The sequence below is a fragment of the Peromyscus eremicus genome, chromosome 15, assembly GCF_949786415.1.
Source record: "Peromyscus eremicus chromosome 15, PerEre_H2_v1, whole genome shotgun sequence".
NCBI lineage: Eukaryota > Metazoa > Chordata > Mammalia > Rodentia > Cricetidae > Peromyscus > Peromyscus eremicus.
The window spans coordinates 28,425,257-28,439,211 of record NC_081431.1 but is presented as its reverse complement, the minus strand read 5'-3'; the positions used below and the strand labels follow the sequence as shown (position 1 = coordinate 28,439,211).

At 44.4% G+C, this 13,955-nt stretch overlaps 1 protein-coding gene and 1 long non-coding RNA gene across 3 annotated transcripts in view; one reads left to right on the top strand and one right to left on the bottom strand.

Moving 5' to 3' along the window:
• Positions 1 to 2,587: 2,587 nt before the first annotated feature.
• Ildr2 (immunoglobulin like domain containing receptor 2) overlaps positions 2,588 to 13,955 on the top strand; it is a 40,413-nt gene continuing 29,045 nt past the window's right edge. The window contains exons 1-2 of the mRNA XM_059280257.1: positions 2,588 to 2,918; positions 3,687 to 3,806. Coding sequence (XP_059136240.1) covers positions 2,588 to 2,918; positions 3,687 to 3,806 — 451 coding nt within the window. The remainder of the gene's footprint in view (positions 2,919 to 3,686; positions 3,807 to 13,955) is intronic.
• Positions 10,017 to 12,900, bottom strand: LOC131925018 (uncharacterized). 2 transcript variants are annotated; one of them, XR_009383126.1, is made up of 3 exons: positions 12,618 to 12,900; positions 11,666 to 11,803; positions 10,017 to 10,119 (listed from the first exon to the last, which is right to left on the bottom strand). It is a non-coding gene; the product is annotated as an uncharacterized LOC131925018 (long non-coding RNA). The 2 variants fall into 2 exon arrangements; XR_009383127.1 differs by having other exon boundaries at positions 12,783 to 12,900.

Here is a 13,955-nt window from a genome sequence, read left to right as displayed (position 1 = left end):
GAGCTTCCAGATGGAATTGTTATTTACCCCTCAGTGGGGCTGGTCTACGGAATGTGGGTATGTATGATCAGACCCGATGATAGGAGATAGTCGTTGAGATGTGGTGGCATCAGAACAGGAAGCAAGGACAAAGGTGAAAATGGCGAGGGGGATTGTCACATGAGATCTACCTTTCAGTGAACCTCTATTAAGTCTGTTCCTTGAAGGAGCCCAGTGAGATATCATGTCTGTGTTGTGTCCCTGGGAGAAAGCATTATGATACTACTGGGTAGGTGAGGAAAATGAATCTCAGATTGCTACACAGATTTTAAGACCTTGCTACTAGTATGTTGCCAGATGATATTCCAAGCCCTTCCTGTTTGGTGCCAACACTATTTTAATATACTATGCGATCTATGACTCACTTACTACTTTCCTCTGCAAAGCCCTCAAAATTCTCATACTAATAGTCATATATTTGTTCATCCATTCCTTTATTTATTCATGGGTAGCTTCCAAGCGCATGGCTGGTCCAAAACACTCTCTTGTGTTCACTACCAAATTCCATGGAATAAAGAAATCATTTTCTCATAATGAGAATTAGGGCCTGTGTCTCACTGTGCCTCTCATGGAGGAGGGATATGGGTCTGAACATCAGGACGCATGAGTACAGCTTTTTTTGTTTTGTTTTGTTTTTTGGTTTTTTGAGACAGGGTTTCTCTGTGTAGCTTTGTGCCTTTCCTGGATCTCACTCTGTAGTCCAGGCTGGCTTCGAACTCACAAAGATCTGCCTGCCTCCTGAGTGCTGGGATTAAAGGCGTGCGCCACATGAGTACATCTTACCCTTGTCAAGGCTGCTTTGGTAAGGAGGCCTGTTCCTAAGAAGTGTGTTTGAGCTATGCGGATGAGTGCTGTGTACTGTAGACACAGAGGAAAAAGTTATCAACCAAAAAGCACCCTTTCTCACCTGTCTCAATACAGCAGTTCTAAGGCAAAACCTTCTGTCTCATGTTGGGTGCGGTGGTGCATGCTTTTAATCATAACACTCGGGAGGCAGAGGCAGGTGGATCTCTGAGTCTGAGGCTGGCCTAGTCTACAGAGTGAGTTCCAAGGTAGCCAGGGCTACACAGAGAAATCCTGTCTCAAAAAACCAAAACCAAAACCAAAAAAAAAAGAAAGAAAGGAAGGAAGGGAGGGAGGGAGGGAGGGAGGAAGGAAGGAAGGAAGGAAGGAAGGAAGGGGGAGAGAGAGAGAGAGAGAGAGAGAGAGAGAGAGAGAGAGAGAGAGAGAGAGAAAGAAAGAAAGAAAGAAAGAAAAAAGAAAAGAAAAGCCTTCTGCTCCAAGCTACCTGAAGTCAACTTGACGATTCTTATATTCAGCCTGGAACCTTTTCCATATATCTTTATACTCCTTTTCTCTGCTTCTCATCACAATTCTTCCCCAGCCCCCCACCTTTTTTGCTTCTAACACATTTCTAGGCTCAAAATTCTAGACTCTCCCATCACTTAAGGAGCTGTATTCTCATTGCTTACAATTTCTAGATTTTATTAGTGAGTTTGCACAGGCTCTTTGTCTCTCAAATTTCCTTGGCCTCTCATTCACTGTAATTACCCTGTTCTCTTAGCATCCCTTCTCATCTGATTTTTGTGTCTTTTCTGCTTTTGATTCCTCTTAAAAGCTGTTCAAGCTAGTCTACCGCTTTGGATCTGAGATCTCCTTTCCGTGAAGAGACTGCCTTTCTCCTTTATTTCTTCCCCTTCGCTTGGGTCACCATCTGGAAGGGCAGTCAATGGCTCTTGAAGTCATACTTCCTGATTTCATTGTTATTTATCAGGTATTTGCTCAGCACCCCTGGGCTTCATAATCCAGGATGGCAAGACAATATACTATTCTTTCCTGAAAGGGCATGAAAAGAAATCCTCACAGAATCGTTAACAATAACTGTGTACACAAGAATATGTTGCTGACATGAGGGAGGAAGGGACAAATTAGTCAAAGAATGCATTTTAAGAAGCCTTTGGTTTGGTTTTTGAATGATGGAGAACAAAATTCCAAGGGAAGTGAAACAAGGCATTCCAGAAACAAGGATTATCATGTGCCAAGACCTGGAGATGTGGATTAACGTGGCTCACGTTAAGTTGTTGGTATTTGTGAAGCTCGGGGCTCACACAGAGTTATGTCAAAGGGATGAGCCTGGAGGCAAGAAGCTAGCTGATTGATATTGGAATGTCTTGGCAATGTGGTGGTTAGATGAGATCTAGAATAACCTGGGATACAGCCTCTGGGCACGCCTGTGAGGGTTATCTGGTTTAGGTTTTGGTAGAAATACTTATTCCTTGTGGGTGGCATCATTCCCTGGGCTTGGAACCTGGACTGTATAAAAAGAAGAACAGGAGCTAAGTGCACACATTCATCACTCTGTTTCGTGACTGTGGATGCAGTGTGACTGGTTGCCTCAAGCTCCTGCTCTTCTGCCGTCCTTACCACCGTAGACAGTACTCTGAAACTGTGAGCCCAGATGAATGCAGACTAAGGGTGTGTGGAGGGATGATGTGATCACGCCCGTGATATGGATACGGCTTGGACGTGTTCTTTCTGTTTTGCAGCCATGGTTGAAGGCCTGCAGGTCACAGTGCCTGACAAGAAGAAGGTGGCCATGCTCTTCCAGCCCACTGTGCTCCGCTGCCACTTCTCCACATCCTCCCATCAGCCTGCAGTGGTGCAGTGGAAGTTCAAGTCCTACTGCCAGGACCGCATGGGGGAGTCCTTGGGCATGTCCTCTCCCAGGGCCCAAGCTCTCAGCAAGAGGAACCTAGAATGGGACCCCTACTTGGACTGTCTAGACAGCAGGAGGACCGTTCGAGTAGTAGCTTCAAAGCAGGGCTCGACCGTTACCCTGGGAGACTTCTACAGGGGCAGAGAGATCACCATAGTTCATGGTACTGGTGCCCTTGTTCTGAACCTAGGGAGTGGGAGGGAGGTCAGCCTTTCAGTTCCTCAAGGATCTGATCTTGTGGGAGATGGGAGCGTCAGGAGTCCTGGCATATTGCTTTGGATGACAGGGAGGGGAGAGTAGACGATGTAGCATGTCGGGAACACAGAAATAAGCCCCGGAGTTGCCTTTCAGAGCCTGACCTCCAGTCTTAGAGATGGTTTTCAGAACTATTTGAAATGAGTTTTAGTGGAAGAACTTGAGGCAGACATTCTGTACCTGGACATTGCCCTTTAGTGACCCTGAAAAGTGGACTTTCCTAAAGATGCCTTTTCCTGGGTAAGGGGTGTGTGCATACAAGGTACAGAGCCAGGTAGAGGAATCAATTCCACCCTTTCTCCAGTTCCCTAAAGCTTTAGATAAGAAAATGTCACAAATCTCATGACCTATTTGATCATTAAATTATTTGAAGAAATCAATTGATTTCTAGGAACCCAGAATTATTTGGGAAATTACCCAATTCTTAGGTGCCATTGTAGGCCTAATTCAAAGCTATCAACTACTCCTGAAAGTGGACTGAAACTAGATCTATTTGTGGCTGTGCTCTGCTTCTCTTACCTTAAGGATGCTAGCTTGTATTATTTTGTTCGAAATAAAGCGAGCACTTTTCCAACCACTATCCAGGCAAAGAAACAGAATTGTGTAGATGTCCCAGAAGGAAGCTCTTGTCCCAGGCCCCATTGTTCAGTGCCTCTCTTCCCTTTTGTGATAACAGATGCAGATCTTCAGATCGGAAAGCTCATGTGGGGAGACAGCGGACTCTATTACTGCATCATCACCACCCCGGATGACCTGGAAGGCAAAAATGAGGACTCCGTGGAACTGCTGGTGTTGGGTAAGTGGAAACCAGGGGCAACATTTTCATCTTTAGACTGCTTGCATTGTGTCCCCTTTCTCCCTGCATGTATTTGCAGACTGCATACATGGTCTTCATCTTTTGTGCACAGACAGGCCTGTTGTAAGGTGTTCTCTTTCTGAGTAGTAGCTGTGTTTATCACGTCTTGCTTCTGGAAGACTGTGACTCTTTCTGGAGCATTGTCAGAAATGTTTCTCATTTCCTCAGTGCCCCTTTCTTTCCTACTTTCATCTTTAACCCTCTTTCCCTTTATCCTTTTCTTGTCTTTTTTATGTGTTAATTAATTGTTCAAGAAAATGCCAGAGGCCTTTGAAGTATGGTACAGCCTAAAGAGAGATCAGAGCCCACTGGTGTGCAAGCACTTCTGAAGACCCCAGGAGTCTTTTCACACTCAATTGTCTCTACTTAAGATAATCAGGAGGCAAGATGGCTGTAAACTGGAGAGTCTAGTAATAAAATGCATCCCATAAGGAGAGCTATTTAGACCTGTGCTAGTTTAACTGGAGGGGGAAGCATCTGAGTTATTTTCAAGCAAATATTCCTTATTAATATTAACTGCTTCATAACTGGAAACTCCTTACTCCGGCTGCTTCTCTTCTTGTGGATTGGAGGAATATGTTAGCAGGAAATGGTCTCCTTGAAAACTGAGTGCATATTTTGTGTTTTATAAATGTTGGTTAGATAAAACAAACAAACAAACAAACAAACAAACAAACATAAAAGTTTAGATTAAACCAACACAGAAAACAAGAAAAAAAAACTATATCAAGGGGGATATAGGTTTTTTAGGGGGAAAAAAAATCACTGATGATGTACCCTTTAAGCCATGATTCAGAAGACATTGCGTTTTTGTTTGTTTGTTTGTTTTCCTTGTAGCCTCTAAAAGTTAGCTGACACTAATTTGTGGGAACATGCAAGAATTCCTTGTTTGAAAGGAAAATAAAGTTTAAAACTGACTTTTACCCACTCACTGTGAGAAACTCAATACCCAAGGATAAAGTAGCATTTTCTCTTTAGAATTTTTAGTTGTTTGTCATGACTTTGACAAAGCAAATGCTCTCCTGTCTTAGTCTTACATTTTACAAACTGAACTGCGGTAATATTGGTCTTCCTTGTTAGGAGGTTGACTTAAACATAATCCTTAGGGCCAACATATAAACTATAACTGCTGTGGCTTGTAGGAAAATGGAAATTAAAGGAGTGAAAGACTTACTATATCAAGAACACGGTGAGGTAAGACTTGAGATCTGCAGTGGCTTTTTAAATCAGACAGAGTCTAAGAGATACATTTTTGCCTAATCTCAGGACTCTTAACAGCCAAGTTTGTAGGAACAAGAAGTTAGTTTGAGCCTGCAGTTAGATAATTGTGAGCACAGCGATTTGACTGAGGCAGCCATCTGCAGAGAAGTAATTGTGTGTGTAGGAAAAGGAGGCCAGGTAAAAAAAAATCACTCGAGATAATTTGGTTCCACTTCAGCAGATGTTGGGGGAAATGGATGGAGGGAAAGTTGTACCATCTGAGGATGAGCTCAAATACACAGTGGTGGACATCCCTCTGGATTAAATCCAAGGTAACTGTGGGTTGAGGATGCCGATCTTGGGGCCAAAAGGGGTCAGCAGATGGTGAGTGAAAGGAAGGCTTGGATGACAGTGGTCACTAGTGATGGGAGGAGAGATGAGGAGCAGAAATTAGGACTGCTCTGAGGAGAACCCTGAAGGAAAACGAGGAACAATGTCATCAGAGCTCTGCATACGATCAGGGCTTCGACACCGATGCACCCGAGGAACACATGCCGCCCTGTTCCGCTCCACACTGATTAGAAATGTCCAAACTGCCATAGTTTTGCCATGGACAATTTTGGGCAGTATTACTTATGTTAATTATTTAAAGGAATTGGTTTCAATCTATGAAATTTTTTGAGTGCTTTAAAGTACTAAATGCAAAATTCTGAGTCTTTGTCTTTGACAGCTCTTCATAAAATTTTTCAAAATACTGTCACATTTTAAAAAATTAGTTGTTATATTCTGCAGCCACTTTGTTTGACGGTCTTTTTTTTTTTTCTGTGAGACCAGGAAAGCAACCTGATTTCTTGGTTCTCTGTCAAAGAATGGAGTCGCCTGGAAAGATTTCTGGGGTTCACAGTTTGCTAATTACAACAACATGAACTAATGGTTATTGAATTTTCTGTGAAGAATGGCTAGTGGGTTCATTCAAGTAAAAAAAAGCACTTGAAGACCCAAGGACTTGTTTTCAAATATTTAGAATGAAGTTTTGTACAAGAGGTATTGGAACATACTCTGTATGCCTGGCAGGTGGTTCATTAGTGGTAGGAGAGCAGAGCAGGGGTTGGAAATGGAGTCTGCTGAAGCACAGATGAAAGGTATGAGATTCTGAACCAGAATAGGAAATGGAGACACCCTAACAACAGTTCTGAGATCAAAGCAATCGATCTTGGGGCTGTATAGAAGGCCGTGAGAGAGGTAAGTCAAACAGGATATAAGGATTTCTAACTAGGTGGGTAACCAGCCATCCCTTTAACTAAGAGAGCATGGTGGGCATGCAGGTATAGAAGCAGAGGGACGACTTTAGTTTTGGACATACAGAATTTAAGGAAGGCTCGGATGACAATGGTCACCAGTGACCATTGTCACCACAGGTCACTGATGCCTGTGGGACACCAACAGAGCTCTAGGGTCTATGTTTCATTAGGACATTTTTCATAGATTGAATCCAGTTCCTTTAAGTAAGTAACGTAAGTAGTGTTACCCAAAATTGTCCATGGTAAATTGCTCGCTGACAATTGCAAATGTAAGTCTGGAAATCAGAGGAAAGCGAAGACAGGGGACAGTGGGTTTAAGAATCATGACCAACAGATAGGCAGAGCCATGTGAGAGTAGATGAGTCACCCTAGATACTGCTATAAAATGAACAAGGCCAAGAACAGAGCCCTTGGTGGCGGGTGCTAGTTTGACCTAGTGAGAGTGGTAACAGCGATACTATATGTGTCCTTGTCTTCGATTCCTCACAAACTGAGAGTTCCTTAGTAGCATTGAATGACGGGCTCTGCAGAGCCAAGGACCAGTATGTCTCCATGTTTATATCAAGGACGGCTCTACCCTAAAGATACTTTAAAATGACAAAGGGCAGAATCTATAGATGGTTCTTACTTTGTGCCTCTTAAATGTTACTGAATACTGCATGTGTCTTTGTTGACTTGACACAATAGACATCTACAAGTGAGATGAGATGCTTTGATTTCATTGGTCACAATCTTCATCTAGGTATTTAAGTAATTATTAGTGATGGATCCATCAGAAATTATGGTTGAAAGTACTGGTTCTGGTGAACTGAAGCAAAAAAAAAAATGCATTGGAAGATATCAAAATTGAAAAGAGAGCTAAAGAATATACCTTTCTGGGAAAGAATTTATTAGCTTTTACACAAACATCAGTGACTTTTCTGCCCAAAAGTTTGTTTCTACATTTGCTGTAGTCAGATGAACAGTTCCTGTCCAAGTGGTGGCACGTGGTTCTAGGCTTCTCTTTTCTTTAGCTCTGCTGTGTTGGAGACTTTGGTTCCCAGATAAAGGAGGAGTGGGGATAGGGGATGAAAATGAGAATGGATAAATGGATGAATGGTCCTCTCGGGCTTTTTAGGATCTAGATCTGTGTAGTGACATGGAGCGCTTCTTTAGTCATTTTGTAAACACCCCAGAGAAAAATAACAATTGTTAACATAGCACTTATTCTCAGCACTGTCAGAGACGCTCCAGGGCTCCTGGGTTTATGCTGCAGGAATTGTGGAAAATATCTTTAGGGCTCCCATGGTAGAAAAAAAGAAAACCAAGCAAACAACTTAAATGTTGTTTTCCATTCTTGTATTTTCCCAACAAAAAACATTAGCCTTAAGAGAGAAAGCACAAACAGCCCATTAGGTCAGTTGTCCACTGCTTAGCACTGGAGATCAGAGCTTCCTGGCGGTAGTGCCCCAATATAAAGAGAAGGCATACAGGAATCCTCCTCCTGCCTCCTCCTCCTGGCCAAATAGGTATCAGCCAAAGTGATGGCAGCATTGTGACCACCACTAATGTTACAATACACTGAAATTAACTCACAATGCTCTCCTGTAATACTTTTATGGGGCAGGAGTGTAGGAATTATTCCCTTCATTTTTCAAATTAAAGAAAATCAATGCCCTGCTTTTATGATTGCACACTAGTTTTCAGAAAATGTTGATGATTAAACCCCATTGTCTTGGTCTCTAACTTTATCTGCTTTCACAGTACCACAAATCCTATGTGTACTGAGACACTATGGATTAAGCTAGGTACTAAAAACTGTGGTTGCTGCTAGGGGGTGTAGGTCATGATTTCTACTTGCCCTGGGCTTGTTTCCTTGATTCTCTACATTTCTTCCTTAACCTCTGTATAAGCATTGACCTAGGCCTTCACTTCAAAGGCACATTTGCTCTGGTCTCCATTGAATACCTCCCTGCTGAGCATGACTCACCCCTCTTCCCACCCCGTACACCTGAACCTCGCTCAGTGGCTGTGGATGCTTCCTTCAGAGGTTTCAGAAATACCCAAAGATGTGTGATTCGTGGAAACCAGAGGACAACCACTGCTTCGACATTAAACAGGAAAACCATCCCAAACACCCTTTGCTGTCTTTTTGATGATTCAGAAGGTAAAGTCTTTCTGAAGTTGGAAAAGCACACAGTGTTTTGGTGCTTTGAGATGACAGTGACAGATACCTTAGAAATATTTAGACAGGGCGGATGATGGTAGGGCTGTACCAGCAGATAGTCACTGAAGTTGGGGGTGTCCAGAAAAAAACCACTTGAGGTTAGACATGGGTCTGGGATCGGTGGCAAGGATTGGCTGTTTATAACCTGGAACCGTGCCACTGTTTGGTTAGGAATGAAGTTCCCTGGGGCAGCTCCAGCTGGCAGGAAAAAGACTTCACCATTTCAGGAAGGCTCATGCAGGGAAGTTATTATTTTAAAATCTAAAAGCAGCTCACCTTGTTCTTACTTCTTTCTATGGACAGTATAAGGGCCCGACCTTTTCTTTCTGATGTCCCTGGTGGAGGCTTGTTGTTTAAAGGCCTTTAATTTTAAAAGGGGGGACAGAGCCTCTGTGGAAATGAGGCTGAGCGAACACTCCTGCCTCTAGCTTGGCATTAGAATAAGAGGTCATGAGCCAGAGGGTGCTTAGGTTCAAGCTAAGGGAGACATTCCTAATGGTAAATAACAGGCTTTTCACATTATTATAATGAAATTATGGGTGGTTTGGAGAAATCACAGAAACTCCTTCTCTGATGAGCTTTAACACATAAAACAAGTTCAATCCAGGTTGCCTAGATACAAGGATAAACAAAATGGCATTACAGAGACCTTTCAATGATTTTTTTTCTACTCCATTTCAAAGACCCCAGATTTCAAAATTAATTCTCCATAGAAGACAATTCCTCCAATACCCTTCAATGCTTTGTTTTGTTTTTAATACTGTTTCTGTCTCAGAAAAAAAATGATCATGCTTATTGATCATACTTTAAGCCAAAGAGTAAAGTACAGAAGAAGAAATTATCCCTGAAAAGCCCACTCATTCGAGCTGTCATGTTTTCCACAATTATTTTGATTGCAAAGGATGGAGGCTCCAATGAACATAGGTGCATCTTTTTGGCTTAGGTAACAAGCAAACCCCAGGGTTATTCCCAGCTTCAATCAATGAGTCCTCGTGGCAGATCAGTGTACCAAAGAGCTGGTCTTTCCTTGCCTCCACCTCCTGCTCTGCTCCTTCCTCAGTATCATTTTCAGGCAGGCTCTCTTCACATGAAGCATAGAGGACCTGGACAGGCCCCTGCCTCCGCCTACCTCAGGAGGATAGAGCTCATCTCTCAGCAGAGTTCCTGCAAAAGCCCTGTTGTTGAAGGGATACAGTCATCCCCCATTTGGGGCTGCCCAGGGAAAGAGAAGCAGTTTCCTAAAGGAAACCAGGCAGTTGTTTCCAAATGAAGACGAAAGGAATGCCAGGCAGGCAAAAACACACACTGTTAACATTTTGTGGAATTCATCATCAGTTTCTGCTTCTTTATGGGCCAAATGTAGTGCTAACTGAGAAGGCCAGAAATAGGTGTGCTCTCAGCAGGTCCTTGTGAGTAAGCACTAATTTGGGATTGATTTTTCCTCCCGTAAATACAATGCTGCAGAATTACCTTTGTTTTCTTGTCATGTTCCTATTATTTCTTCCATCTCCTCCTGTGGCTTACCCAAGAGTACAGCATCTATTACCTAGACAAGTGGAGGAATGGGCGGGCATGGATTTTTCTTTTAATTCAAGCTATTCACAGTCCTATGCCTAGTATAAATAAACGTCTCTGTTCACTGGTATTTTAAAAAGCCATTACGAACTGAATAAGTAATCAATGAAATTTTGCCGGGGGGGGGGGGGACATCTCCCACGAGGTGACTCTAGGGATATTTAATGGAAGTATTTCCTAAGATTGTGAAGGAATGTCCTAGCACCCACCCCTGCATTCCTGCAGTTCCAGTTTGGACCCTGTCCCACATCCCAGTGATTTTAGTTCAGGCTGTTCAGAAAGGCTACTTGTTGCCAAGACTCCCCTTCCCCCTTCTCTCCCTCTTTGCCAGCCATAGCCTGGTGCTGCTAACCAAGGAGATTTGCCTATTAGAAGGGCCTCAGCTCCCAGAGTTCCCATGGCAACAGCCTCCTTGGAGGTCTTTGTTGCTTGCTAAAACTTTGATCTCAGAGAGTGGCTGCTGCTGTTTCTCTCTGGAAGATTTACAAACAGAGGAAGAAGGGCAGAAGAATTGGAGAAGAAAAAAGTTTACTCCTGGCAGAGGGAAGAGAAAAAAAAATGAATTACAGAGAGAGCCACACTCTTGCCATAAGTCTGGAGAGAACTTCTGGAGCATCTTAAGGGCTGGGCTGTGCCCACATTTCATTTGTAGATTTGACCATGTTTCAGTGTTTTGGACTCACCCCTAGCAAATGTGGGAACATCCTACTTCAGCACACACCTGCACCTTCAGGATTCCAGAGGGGCTGCGACAACCCCACAGACTCCCATGAACAGAGGGACAGGAAATGAGGACTGGGTTTTTCTAGGCAATGCCCTGATCTCTCTCCTCCAACCTCTTTGGCCTACCTCTGGCTGGCTCTGCCCTAAACTTACTTAGGCATCTCGGCTGTTCTTGTTTTTATAAGATATGAGAAAATGTGTTGAAAGGATAGAGGAGAGAGAAGGGCCAGAGGAGTTACTCAGGCATCAGGAGGAGTCCTGCCTCCCCTTAGTGACTGTAGCTAGGAGGAGAAGAGATATGATTCCTTCAGAGATATGGGGCCAAGCCTTTCATGCTCTGAAAGGACTTCTCTTAGCCTCAAGAATTCATTGCATAACTCCAGTCTTGCTCATTGATAGACACCACAGAGTGGATCAGTATTGCTTCAATTATGACTTCTGTTTAAATGAGGATAAAAATGTAATGAGTATTTTTAGTTGTATTGGGACCCCACACAAGGAAGATACAAAATACATAAATAGCCATCTTGTCCCTATTAAAATTCTGTGTCTTTTGTGAAGATAAAAGTTACAGTTTGGCTGTGATGGAAGAGCAGCATAAGAAAAACCTAAAGCTGTGCTTGGATAGTAAGTATCTGGGCCGCTGATTCACAGTAGAGGGGTGATTTGCCCTCTGGAGACATTTGGCTGTCTGGTTTTACTTACCACACTCACCAGGAGTTATGAACCCGGTGAGTAGAGGCCGGGGAAGCTTTGGAACCTCCTCTAATACAGGCCGAGTCACTGACACTCACCCCTTCCATCTGTACTCTTAAGCGCCAGTGGTGGTGAGTAAATTTCTCTTTGGATACGGGACATGGTCCCACGTGAACAGCAGAAGCTTGGGGGCCAGACAGCCCCTTGGTGTGCGAATACGAACTCAGTTTCCCCATCTGTAGAAGTAGAAGAGGGGTCATAAAAGTTACCCCTAAGACCTACTGCGGTGACTAAAAACTCAGCAGATGTTAGTTTCTTCTCCCACCCTGCCATCCTATACATGACCCACCATCCCTAATCTAAGGGAACCCTCTTTAGGGACAGCTGTGTTGGGGACGTCTATGTTCACTCCTGCTGAACAGTTGGTTTTCCTTAAGCACAGTCCATGGGCACTCAGGGATTTAACGGGCCCCTTGTGAACTGACCCATTAGGAACAGACTCATATTTTCTCAATGACACCTGAGCCGCATTTTGTCTTTGGGTTGCCTCATTTTGGTTGCTATTTGGAAGCCCCCCATTTTCTGAGAGGATGGCTCTTAGCTAACTACAAGGATTCGATTGTAGAGCTTATTCAGTGATGTCTAGTGGCATTTGGAGGAGACCCATGACTTGGATTAGGAGCTATCTGAGTGGGCCTGGGAAGGCAGTGACAAAATGTATAATCTACACGAGGATACGCTTAAGAGGGAAAGGTGAGGGGGAACTCCAGAAGTCATTTATGGCAAGTCCAGGCTCAAACACTGGCATTTTCCAGAACTGGTTAATGGTGGTCGCCCATCTCAAGAGCCTCCTGTGGTTTGAACAAAACAGAATCCTGTCTGCTCCCTTTGGCCAGCCCAGCCCTTACAGCTTGCTGGCATTTCATTTATGAGGACTTAGGGATGTTATGTCTCCCTTCATTAACATGAATCAAGCATTGCGGCCCAGCGAAAGCATGGTGCCTTCACGGTGTGGTAGCTGGTTGGAAAATACATCCTAAGATTTCTGACCTGTCACAGCTTTTCACTGTCCTGCGTCGTTTAAGAAAACAAATGAGGCCTGGCAGGCGCTCTTCACGGTCCCCGGGTCCCTCATCCACCAGGGCCAAGGCTGGAGCTGAGCCCCGCCTCCCCTCGCTCCTCACACGCAGCCCAGCTCACTATTTTTTGCCTCACTTGTTGCTCATCCCCGTGGGAGGAACGGGCCCTTCAATTAGCGTGCATTCCTGACCACCGCGGTTGCCGTGGTTACCCCGGGTGGCGCTGGAGCAGCTGGGTCAACCCGCGCGCTCGGCTCGCTTTGTGGTCTGCGGAGCCAGCGCCCGCCAGCGCGGGGGCGGAGATGCGGGGGCCCCCCCGCGCTGGAGTGGGTGGTACTGGGAAATCGGCTCAGCCCGGGGAGGAAAGAAAGGCAGCCCTCAAAGCCGGTCAGGAGACAGTTCCATTTTCTTCAAAGCCAGCTGCCGCTATTCAAGCGTGCAGGTTTGGTTCAGCGGAGAACTGTGCCTCGGATTTTGTTGAATTGGCTTCCCAGAGAGGGCTCTGGGAAAGGGTCCATGATGGAAGCCCCTTATACTAAGAGAGGGCTGGCCACCGAGGAAAGAGCAGGAACTCTGGCCTTGCATGACCTCTCAAGCTGTGTACCCTGTTGGCCTGCCTGTGACCTCGGGGCCTCTCCCCCCCGCAAATCTGCACCCACCCCTGCCTCCCGCTAAGGAAAGTAGTGGTCCCTGAATATTGGATGTAGTCTCGGGAGTCGGGGGGATGTCTTTGTGCTAGTCTGTTTCCAGCACAAATAAGTGCAAGAAATCACACCGGTCCCCTAAAACTCAATTTCTGCCTTCAGTGGCATCGCCCCTTCCTCATCAATTTTAAGTCAGTCTGGTTCTCTTTCGCGTTTCACCTCAGACCAAGTCAAGCATGCTGTATTACTAATGGTATTTTCCATCCATTCACTCTCACAGGGTGGGAAGTGGGATCACTGCAGCACTTTGCACAGCCTAAGTACCTTTGCAATCATTTTTATTATTGTTTATTAGTTTGCAGCAGCGGTGAATGCCTTTTAATTAGATCACACTGTGTTACGATGTATTCAGTAATCATTTTCTAGTTGCCGCTGTAAGAGGGTGTGGAGAGTTTCAACAATCTCCAACATTTTCTACATCCAAAAATTATACTTTCGTTATGTAAGTAGAGGAATTCCAGATGCACTAACTGACTGCAGCCATTCAGTTCAAATGCCAGGAGACTAAGAAGAGCTTCCTATATGTCCCTACAACAAGGATAAGCCAAGAGTGGTACTCAGTGACATCATGAGGGTAAAAGGCACAGGTGAAGTAAGTAGTCCTA